Consider the following 12294-nt stretch of genomic DNA (forward strand, 5'->3'; position numbering starts at 1 on the left):
CTAAGTGAGCATTGCAAAGTCTCTCTCTCTCGAGTTAGTTCATCCAAAGGAAGGGACACCTAAGGCTGCAGTTCTGCTAGAGCTGAGGCCTAATATTCTTGTTCCATGATACCTGAAACCTGGCACTTGGAAAAACGTTCCCCAAGATGCCATGAGGAAGGTAGAACTTCAGGACTTCAGAGTGATCTAATTTTCACTTTTGAAACATAGTGTATTCTTCTGAGAGAGTGTTTTGTCAGAAGAGAAGGTGAAGTTAAAGAAAAACAGTGAGTAAAGACAGACCCAGAGGAGTCAGACAGCAGGCTGAGTGCTTTTTAGATAGCTATTCATGTAATCCTCAGGAAATGCTTCAAAAACAATTGTACTGTCAATGATTATTAAAATATCTCTCCCAATCTTCTTTGCATCTTGATTTTCTATATTTATACCAGTAATACAGGACTACATGCTCATGATCCAAATTTAAAATACTACAAAAAAGTATTTGTGTGAAATAAAAAATGAAAATTCCCTTTTAAGTCATTTAATTCCTTTCTGATCTGTGTTACACAATCATGGTCATCAGTATGGTATGCATTCACTATGACTTGACATACAAAGGGACTTCAAAAGGTTCAGGGGAAAAATGGAATTAAAAGATAATGGAATTTGTCCATGAACATTTTGAAGGCCCTTTGTGAACTATAAATATACAGGTGAAAATTTTTTAATGATTACATTAGAGGTAGTATTCTATCAAGCTTTTTCTACACTCAACAAAATACCTTGGAAGACCACTAAAGGTTTGTTCATATTGCTTCACATCATTTTAAAAACAATGATCATAGAATGTTTTGTGATGTGATCATATTGCAATTTATTTGACCACCTACCCTCCATTTGCTTCTAATTTTTTTTTTTTTTACTCTCAGAAACACTGTCTTTATAAACATTTCTTACTTGTACATATATTCATTATTGTTAGTGGCCATTGAGTAGTGTCTGACTCATGATGATCCCATGTGCACAAAGTAGAATTGCTCCATAGGGTTTTCAACACTATGACCTTTCAGGACAAGATCACCTGGCCTGTCATCTGAGGTACCTCAGTTGGGTTTGAACAGCCCACCTTTCGGTATCACCCAAGGCACCAGTCTAAGAAGGGTGTTTGTAGAGGTGAGGGGAAGCTGAACCTGGGGAAGGTTTACAGATTTGTATATAACGGGTAAGTGGTGGTCTCAGGGCTCAGACAAGTGCATGCTCATTCCACCATACAATGTTGCTATCAATTTTCAGTGTTCTTTATTGAAAAATGGAGTGTGTCCTTTAAACCTAGCAGTCTGTTCCCACAAACTTTACAGCCGTGGAGACTGTTACTATGAGTTGGAATCGACCCAATGGAAATAAGTGAGTTTTAATTCATCAAACCACTCTTCCCCCTCCTCCCACCCATACCTTTTGATGGCCTCTCAGAATGGCCCCAATGAAAAATATATATGAAATCTACAGGACAGGAGAATTCTGGTCCTACTTTTTGCTATATTAATGGAGTATAGATGAAGTTACTTAGAAAAGTTGTACCTTATGTAACCTTTGCTGTTACCACCATCTGTCAGTGTGCTATCCTGGTGCTAAACCCGTGCCAGAGAAGCTGCCAAACTCAGATGACGTAAGAAGAAAGGCCTGGGTATCTACTTCTAAAAGCAGTCAACAAAAACCCAACAGATAGCAAGGACACATTGTTTAATCCACAACGGATCATGGGGATGGCACAGACTTGGGAGTATTTTGTTCCATTGTGTGTGGGGCCATTTTGACTTGGGCCTACTTGATGTCACCTAACAAAAATCAGATTTCAAAACTAGACGAGTCTCATTCTCAGTGAAGATTACAGTATAAAGAAAGCTGGTTCTCGGATGGATCAACAGAGGCGAGGTATCGAGGGATCTAGCAAGAAGTATATTTCTTGCTTCACTGTTGGTAAGAGTAGAGTTAGAAGCAAAGGCAAACAGCAAGTATGTTCCAGGTACTCTCTGGAAGCATCTTCTATGAGGTGGGGTGCTTTGACCCTCTTTCTCACTTCCTAGATTTTCTACTTGAGGTTATGAAATCTCTCTCCAACCTTATTTATATACTTCATACTGACTAGCTCTGCCCTGGGAGAAGAGGTATTTGGAGCAACCCAGCTTCAGTCAGTCCATCATCAATCCAAGCCCATCTCCTCTGTGAGAGGCTGGGCATGCCCCTTCCGAAACAACATTTGGTGTAAGTTCAGATAAATATCCCACCTCTTTTCCTTACCATTATATCCCAGTGCCCAGAACAAGTACCTGGCACTTGGTAGGTCCCAGTTGAAAGGGCTGAATCAGTTCCATTCCCATGTTTTCAAAACACTCTCCCTCAGAATAGCTAGGAAAACTTTCTCTCATCTTTCACAGCTCAGCTCAAATGTCACCTTATTTAGGATGCCTTTATTCATTATTTTATCGTGTCTGTTAAATGTTTCTGATATGTTAGACCACAAATTTTAATGTTTACAGCACCCTTAATATCTAAGTAATATGTTTTATGGCATTCCCAAGCCAAAAGGCATAGCTAACAGTTCCATTTTTCAGGAGTTAGGGCCAAACAACTTAATTGTTGCATTCTAATAGCTTGGTAGCCATTTATATACATAAATTGAAAAGAAGGAACTATTTTGTTTTGTTCATAAACAACCACACATACATCTGGTGTGGCATAGGATAAGCATGGGCTAAGCACCAACTGCACCTTGGAAACAGGGTCGTCTGAACTCACTTGGTAGCACCTAACAACAACAACAAACATATTCATGAGATATAATGTAAGTGTGTGCCGGGCACTGAACAACTCTCAAAGCCTGAAATCAGACTGGACAATGTATCTCTAGTTCCTGTTCCACTTTGATTTTCCCACTTTTTTTTTCTTTCTCTTTAATATTTCTATCAAAGCATTTCCAACTTTGCAAAGACAAGACATCACAGAAAGGAATACAGCATGTTCTAATAGTTTGCACGACATCAGCAGCTGTCCAGTGATGCCGTGTTTGTCTTGAAAATACAAAGCACCCTGTGACATCCCTGTGAGTTTGCTGTGTTTCCAGCACAATCTCTGAAGCACTGTGTTAGACACTTAGGGGTGAAAGAATCAGTTCTGGTCCTTCTGTGACCTCTTAGCACTTTGTGTGACCTCCACAGTTAGCGTGTTTCACACTGGATATGTGTTAGTGTATTTGCCTTTCCCACAAGAATCTGACTTCCCCAAAGACAGCTCTGTCTTTTTATTGGTAGTTTGTTATTGCTGCGTGGCATCCAGTCTATTCCAACTAATAGCGACTCTGTAGGGGTTTCCCAAAGCAGCTGGTAGAGCTGAATTGACCTGAGGTTAGTAGTCCCGTGCTTATATTACAGCAACAAACCAGAGCTCAAGAAAAACAAAAACAAAACAACTCAAACTCACTGAGTCACTCCCAACTCATAGCACCCCTGTATAGGGTTTCCGAGACTGCAAATCTTTACGGGAACAGAAAGCCTCATTGTTCTCTTGTGGAATGTGGTAGGTGTTCGAACTGATGACCTTGCAGTTTTAGGTTCAGTGCTTATGCTACCACAGCTCCTCCTTATTGGTAGTGGCAGTGGTAGTGGTATGCCGTGGAGTCAGTTCCAACTCAGAGTGACCCTGTACACGGTTTCTGAGCCTGTTAGCTTTACTGATGTAGAAAGTCTTATCTTTCTCCCCTGGAACAGCTGGAAGTTGTGGACTGCTGACCTTTAGGTTAGCATTCTGACTTGTAACCACTATGCTACCAGAGCTTCCCTTAGTAGTGTTGTTGTTAAGTGGCGTCGAGTCAGTTCCGACCCATAGCAATCCTGTATAGGGTTTTTGAGGAGGGGCTGGTGAGCTTGAACTGCTGACGTTGCAGTTCAAATGGCTTTGCAGTCTGGTGCATTAACCCACAGTGCCACACCAGGACTCCTTACTGGTAGTAGTAGCTTCTAATTCTAGTGCCAAACAAGAAATGGGTGCTCAACAAATACTGACTAAATGAATGAACAATTAAACAAGAGCACAAGGCTGGAGATTCAAATCCACCAGTCACTCCTGGGAAAACCAATATAGGGACACTACGAGTCAGAACAGACTCGATGGCACTTAACAACAACAATAACATAAGTAAATTAACAAGCAAACATGTAAACACAGGGTCCTGGCAAGTAGCACCATGTCTTGTGTTAGCTACAAGAATAAGGACTTGATTAAAGTTACCCTCCCTTCCTACCCCAGAAACACCTCTTGGCTGGAGAATGGCCCATCAAGCAGCCTGAAGGCTTACTGACTTCCTCCTGCAGTTGCTAGCATTTACTACAGCATCTGTCTAGAATCTAGGGATAGGAATATTATTCAGAAGCTTTTTTCAAGTTCTGACCAACTGAGGCCTGTAGTTGAGTATGCATTCTTTCTTTGTGTTACTCTTTGACCCCTGATGTTTAGCAGCCTATGTTCTCTGACTTTAGTCTGTGCAAAGCCCTTCTGGGAAAGTGGACATATGGGGCAAATGGGAGTTTACCTACTATCCCCCATTAATGACCATGTGAACAATGCTGTGAGAGCCAAGAACTTTAACAACCTCAACAATGAGATTTACAAGAACTACAAGATGGATGGTCTAGGTCTTTAGCGACGATGGTACTTTGCTTCTACGGTTCACACTGGCTGTCTTTACTCAGACTGGACTTTATTGCTAGCTGTAAATCTTTTCACTGGAGTATTGCTAGTAGCTAAATCAACACAGACTTCTTTATTGATTTGCATGCAGATTCAAATCCAACAATCACACAGATAGCATGCTTTTGAAAAATGACAGGATTTTAGAGCCAGGAAAGGACTTTGGAGGTCATTCAGTTGGACCCTTGCATTGTTTGGGTGAAGTCAAGGCCCAAAGAAGTTATGAACTTTCCCCAAATCATTCCGCTCTCCTCGGCCATAACCAGTTGCTGTCTTTGTCTCCTGCTGAAAGGTTGCACAGAACACATTGTGTAGTAACAATACTGGATTCCATAAAACTGGCTATGAAAAGACACTCTAAGACATATCTAAATCTTCCCAACAGTGTCACTTCCATCCAAAGAACCATTAGTTGTGACCTTGACCACTACAATAGTCTCCTAAGCTGCATTTCTGTTTTTTTCATTCTTTCTCTAAAGACATCCTGCCGACAAACCTATCTTTTAAAGTCATATGCCCGATTTTATCCCCCACAGCTTAAAATTCTCCAGAGACTCCTCTTTCACTGAAGATAGAATCTGAACACTCCACTGTCCAGCACGATCTAGCCCCTGCCTACCTTCAGTTTTAGTTTTCCTTATCTTCTCACATGTCTCCCCTTGCTTACTATACTCCAGTTATAGTGGGCTTTATTCTTTTTTTTTTTGGACAAACCGAATTATTTCACACTTCAGCCTTAGCACCAGTTTCCTTTTATCTGGGTTGCTCACCCCTGACAGTCAGATAGCTGTTGCCTGCTTGTCATTCATATGTCGCTCCTAAAGGACATGTGAATGTCCTTCTCTCTACCCTCCCATCTCAAGTGGCTAATCATTACTTAATTCTCATAGTACTGAACAACACTTGATGTTTTTCTTACAAATGATTTGTTTGTATGTTAGTTTTTAATCTGTCTTCCTCTATTAGAACGAAAACATCATAAGAGTTTGCCTTAGTCTTGTTCGCCAATGCATCCCAGAACAGTTCTGGTGTACAATAAGGTATCTTTGTAATCAATGAATTTGTTCTGTCTTTTCTGTATTGACAATATTTTTAGTTTCTTCAACCAATCTGCAGAAGACAAGACTATGTCCCATGGCCCGTTTACTTTCTGACTGACCTCCATAATAGGAAGGAATACAGAAATAATGGTTAACCAATTTTACCTGAAAAGTCTTCTTTTTAATTAAGTGTTTTATTATATCAGGAGACTGTTGCGGTGATACACATACACTTCTGTAATCTTATTAAGAACGTAAGCACACCACCAGCTATGGGATGCACCATGGTCCATTACCCAAAAAACCCCAACCAAACCCACTGGCATCAAGTAGGTTTTGACTCATAGCAACCCTACATAGGGTTTGTTGTTGCTGTTGTGAAGTACCATTGAGTAAGTTCCAACTCATAACAACCCCATATAGGGTTTCTAAGAAGTGGCTGGTGAACTTGAACCATCAACCCTGAGGTTCAAACCGACATGCAGCCCAGTACACTAACCCACAGCACCACACCAGGACTCCACAGGGTTTTCTAGACTGTAAATCTCTACGGGAGCAGACAGCCTCACTTTTCTCCCACAGAACAGCTGATGGTTTTGTACCAGTGACTTTGTGGTTAATAGCCCAATGACTAACCCACAGCAACACCAGGGCTCTGTATTATAGTAGCTTCCTCCTAAATAGAAACTTGTATGAACCTTTAGGATAATGAAGAAGACAGTTATAAGTAATGCTACAATTCTTTCCACAGTTTGGAAGTCAATTAAAAATGTTTAATTAAAGTTTAAGAGTTCAGATCTAGAGTTTCATTTAACTAAAAATGAAGATATAACCTAAGGAGAGGGTCACTTGGTGGGACAGGAGTTAAGGCTTGACTCGGCTGTTAATCAAAGGTTGGTGGTTTGAAACCAACAATTGCTAGGTAGGAGGACTATGTGGCTGTCCACTTCTGCAAAGATTTTCAGTCTTGGAAACATTATAGTCAGTTCTTCTCTGTCCTGTAGGGTTGATAACAAACCAACCAACTCACAGAGATGCTATCTAGAGTTTTTTGAACTGTAAATAGTTACAGAAGTAGACAACCTCACCATTCTCTAGTGGAGTGGCTTGTGGGTTTGAACAACAGCCCTGTGATAAGCAGTCCAGTGCTCATCCTACGGTACCAGTAGGGTCAGTAGGAGTTGGAACTGAGTTAGTGGCAATGGATTTGGTTTAGTTTGACCTAAGGCAACCTTGCTTATGGATCACAGGGATACATTCAGTTTGCAATGAAATTTCTGAGACATTAAGGATCCACTTGATTGACTGAGTATTTCATATATATTGTTCCTTCCATTAATTTCTTTCGTTTTTCATCCTTCCAGAGAGACCAGGAGTGTCTCTTCCCATTTCCCTAGAAGGGAGCCAAAAACGGTAAATAGGGAAAGGGTACATGAACTATGTCCTTAGGAATGAAAATAATCTTTTTGGACCAGCTAGAAATAGTACAAGAATGTTCCATGAATACGAGAACAGTAGGAAAACCTCAATAACTTTCTTATTCTGATCGACTCTGTATGTACAGTAACGAGGAATAAAACTTTGTGAGCTGACTCTTCAGGCAATCAGAAAAATATGAAACTAGGGAGGCATTTTCTCAGTCCATCTTGGGGAATAAGAACCCAAAGAAATGTTGTATAAGTAGTTCTAGAAAACCTAGAGAGCAAGGCAGATTCTTTGGAGATAGAGTGTTTAGGATGGGCCCAGGAAGTTGTCCAGGGATTAAGGAGTGACCCCAGAGGCTTAGTTAACAAAGGACCCCTACACATTTCCAAAACAAGTACTTAAAGGGGGACTATGTAACCAAATAATCCTCAACATCTTATTTTGAAAAATTGCAATGTGATTACGGCAAGATCCCTTTTATGAGATTTTTCTGTTTGTGTTTTGGCCGAGTTGCTTTCATCATGGCTGAAAGCCGGAGTGGAGGGGGGTGAGGAGGGAAAGTTTCAAATTATCTGAAGACTCTAGGTTCTCATAAAAAAAAAAAAATTCAGTGTCAGTATGGTTCTACAAGCTGTAAAGATTTGGCTCGTGTGATGCTGCAGGTTTTAAGCAACATTAGATCAGAGTCTGAACCTGCATGCGTCCATGAAAAGGCTCATATTGAAGGCAAGGGACTTGTGGACTGTATCTGACGAGGTTTAAGAAAAGGGTAGGCAGACATCTGCCCATGACCCATTAGGCTTTTACCAGTTTAGGGTAGATCAGGTAAATTCCTTCACCATTCTAAGAACTGTAAAGAAACTGCATGATGGAGACTCTTTAACAACATCACAGTGTGTGACCTTTTTAAACCTGTATTCACACTACTCATTATAATAAACAGGAGCACTGCTAACGTAGTAGTTATGAATTGGACTGCGAACCACAAGGTCAGCAGTTCAAAACTACCAGCTGTTCTACGGGATAAAGATGAGGCTTTCTGCTCCCGTAAAGATTTACAGCCTCAGAAACCCTGTACAGGGTCGCTATGAGTCGGAACTGACTCCATGGCACATAACAACAACAACATTATAATAAACAGGATGGTAAAGGAAACCAAGGAACTATATGCTTTATTCCCATCAAAACCTTTTTCATTTTATTTATAAAACACTCTATCAATACCATTTAAAAAAAGATTTAAGGGCCATAATAATTTGATCCTTTTAATCAATTAGAAGTTGAGTGTATGTTGGAAAAGGCAGTGATACAAGCTATGCTATTTGGCACTGGAGTCCAGCTGTGGTACTGTGAGCAGCTGGTGAGCGTGAAACGCTGGACAGCAAAGGTGGATTGCAAGGTCAGTGGTTCAAGCTCACCAGATGCTCCTAGGAACCCTATATAGGGTCGGGTTGGAACTGACCCAACACACTGAACAACAAACATTTGGCATTTGGTTAAGATCTCTGTTGCTAACTGGAAGGTTGGCAGTTCAAACCCATCAGTTTCTCCATGGGAGAAAGAGGTAGCAGTCTGCTTCCATAAAGATTTGCAGCCTTTGAAACCCTACGGTGGCAGTTCTACTGTGTCCTAAAGTGTTGGTATGGGCTGGAATCAACTGGATGGCAAAAGGTATGGATGATGTTCTGGTGTGATGTAGGATAAGCACTGGACCGTAAGGTCGGTTTGATCCACAAGGTTGGAAGTTCACACTCACCAGCCGCTCCTCAGAAATTCTACACATAGTCGGAACTGACTCAATGGCACTTAACAACAGGTGACTAATGATGAGGTAGGCATACTTTTACATTGAATAATTACTTTTATTCCCAATGACTGCAATGACTAGTTCTTTGTACTTTCTGTGCTCAGCCATTTAAACAACATATATACGTTTAATTTATCTTAGACTCTCTTTATCTGTATCCGGGTCTTGATTAACCTCCAATGTTCATTTTCTCTATTACTGCCCTGTGCATCTCAGTATTGTTGGACTAGGTCTTAAAACCCTGCTGAGGAAGGAGTGCAAGAGTTAAAACGAACAGAGGTAAATTGCTAACTGATGGGACATGGACGGGAATGCATTCAGTCCAGCATCATTTTATACCTTGCTCATAGCTTTGTCAGATTCTGCCCTAGAATGCGGTTGTGTGCACATCTGTCTTCTCTCTCTCCACCCCGTACGATATTACAGATGGTTTAAGACAGTGACCACATGTTATTTATTCTTGTTTTATTATAGTACCTCACATATAGCTGATATGGGATAAAACTTGCTAAATGAATGAATAAACCTGTCAAATATGAGATTGACTAACTAATATTTATTTCATGAGAACCCAAGTAGTTTCCCTTTCTCATTGCCCTTATTCCCTCATGAGACTTGTATGTAAACAGGCATTCTAGTTAGTTTCAATATGGTCAAATGATTCAATTTGCATATTATGAAACATTTAAAATGCCAGTTTTTAGTGCTCTATAATTAGAACAGTGTGAGATAAACAGTTCTCAATAAAACACCAACTAGGTAATTTCCTGTTTAGGATTAACAGAACTTCTCAGTGTTGAAAAATCAAAAATCAAAAATCAGTGCAATCACATGACCTCCTACTTACCACATTACTGCATGTTCTATATCGGATATTTCTTCCTTCGCAGCTCCTAAATCACAATAGGAAAAACGAAAACAAACACAACTCATTATTATCTACAAAAGGCTTAATGGTTGAATGTTTTTATTACAAAAACAATTTTCTATTAACACTGGTGTAAGAACCTCTCTTCTCTTCTGAGTAGGTCTTTAGAAGAGTTCCTATACTAAATCTGGTAGCGTAGTGGTTACGAATCGGGTTGCGAACCTCAAGGTCAGCAGTTCGAAACTACCAGCCGCTCCGCGGGAGAAAGATGAGGCTTTTTGCTCCCATAAAGATTTATAGCCTCGGAAACCCTGTACAGGGTCGCTATGGGTCGGAATCGACTCGACGATACTTAACAACAACAGCTAACAAGTTGTAGAAGTCCTGGTGTGGTACTGTAGGATCAGTACTGGATGGCTAAACACATGGTTGGTGGTTCAAACCCAACAGCCAGCCTTTGGAAACCCTATACAGGGTCTCTAGGAGTTAGAACTGACTCTCAGGCACTTAACAACAACAACAAACAAGTTGCATATATGTAAGTAAAGTGTGGCAGCGGTAGTGAGGTTGGCCCAGGATCGGACATTGTTTCGTTCTGCTATGCATGGAGTCGCTATGAATCGGTTCCGACTCCATGGCACCTGACAACAACAACAACAATATGTAAGTAGATTTCTATGTGAGGGTTGAGACCAAGCATGCATACTGCTTCCAAAGTTTTCAAAAGAAGTTATTTTTAGTTAGTGCTTATTTTACCAAACAACTATTAATGCATAGTTTTTTGGGGAAAATGATATCAAATGAATCCTGTTTAAAAAATGTTCCTGCTATAAAAGTCGAGAAGTATTTCACATAAAATTTTAGAGCTTGAATATGATAAAAAATGAATTTATAAAATCTTGTAAAATCATATGTTGACTTCTGATGGGGCAGTGGATAAGCACAGGACTGTGAATACAAGGTAGTTGTTTCAAACCCACCTGCTGCTCCTCAGAAACCCTGTACAGGCTAGCTATGAGTTGGAACCAAAACACCATAATTCTTAAATTATTTTTTCTATTTCTAAAATACATACATGTTATAGAAATTTTGGAAAAGATAGTTTACCAAAAAGGGGGGGTAGAAATTCCCTGTTGTCTCATTTGAAGATATTCACTATTTTTTAAATTAATTTTCTTTCTTTATGAAAGAAATTATATCACTTAAAAAATTCTATCACCTGCTTTTTTTTCCTATTTGCAATTTTTTGAGATACTTTTTCATACTATCAAATCACTTAAAAGATAATATTTTCAGAACTACATTATAGTCCATCAAATAATACAATTTGTATGATCGCTGCTCTATTACTTGTCATTTAAGTAATTTCCAATTTTGGATTTGATAAATGCTAGTGTGATTAAACTATCTCTAAGCACATGTTTTGTCCAAGATTCTGTTGGTGACTTTAGGATAGATAAATTTTTGGAAGGGGGATTACTAGACTACAGGGAATGAATTTTTGTCAGACTTTTGATAAATCCTGCCAAATTGCATTCCATAAAGGTTGTAACATTACATACTCCCACCAACAATATAAGGGAGTTTCCAGTTACTGCCCGGTGCTATGGGATAAAGGATTGGACCACAAGGTCATTTTGAACCACAAGCTTACCCGTTGCTCCTTGGAGGCCCTATACAGGGTCAATATGAGTTGGGAGCAACTTGACAGCACTTAACAACAGCAACAAATGAGAAAAAATCAATTTTTGATAATACACTCAATAATAACACATAAAACCTGAATAACAGAGTTTTGCTCTTTTCTAAATGTCAAACTTAAAATGTGACAATCTGAAATTCTGATATAAGGATTGTGCTAAGAGTCCCGGTGTGGCACTATAGGATCACCACTGGAATGCGAACCACAAGGATGGTGGCTGGGTTGTTCAAACCCACCAGCTGCTCCTTGGAAACCCTATTGTTGTTGTTGTCAGGTGCCATCGAGTTGGAACCGACTCATAGTGACCCCATGTACAGCAGAACCAAACAATGTCAGATCCTGGGTCAACCTCACTACCGCTGCCACACTTGACGCCATCAATGATGCCACCTGGCTGATCCATCTGGTTGGGGGTCTTCCTCTTTTTCTCTGACCCTCCACCTTACTCAGCATGATATCCTTCTCCAGCGACTGTTCCCTTCTGACAATATGTCCAAAGTATGAGAGATAAAGCCTAGCCATCTTGGCCTCCAAGGAGCACTCTGTCTGACTGTACCTCTTCCAAAACAGATCTATTGGTTCTTTTGGAAGCCCATGGCACTTTTAGTATTCTCCTCCAACACCACAACTTCTTCTACGATCTTCCTTATTCACTGTCCAGCTTTCGCATCCATATGAGGTTATTGAAAATACCATGGCTTGGGTCAGGCGCACCTTAGTCCTCAAG

General features: G+C 40.1%; 1 protein-coding gene across 1 annotated transcript in view; it reads right to left on the bottom strand.

The window, feature by feature from the left end:
* Positions 1 to 12294, bottom strand: part of LOC102837087 (ADAMTS-like protein 1-like) — a 262124-nt gene that overhangs the window by 163810 nt on the left and 86020 nt on the right. The window contains exon 3 of the mRNA XM_006864474.1: positions 9845 to 9890. Coding sequence (XP_006864536.1) covers positions 9845 to 9890 — 46 coding nt within the window. The remainder of the gene's footprint in view (positions 1 to 9844; positions 9891 to 12294) is intronic.

This window comes from Chrysochloris asiatica, unplaced genomic scaffold (genome assembly GCF_000296735.1).
Source record: "Chrysochloris asiatica unplaced genomic scaffold, ChrAsi1.0 scaffold00065, whole genome shotgun sequence".
NCBI classification, from domain to species: domain Eukaryota; kingdom Metazoa; phylum Chordata; class Mammalia; order Afrosoricida; family Chrysochloridae; genus Chrysochloris; species Chrysochloris asiatica.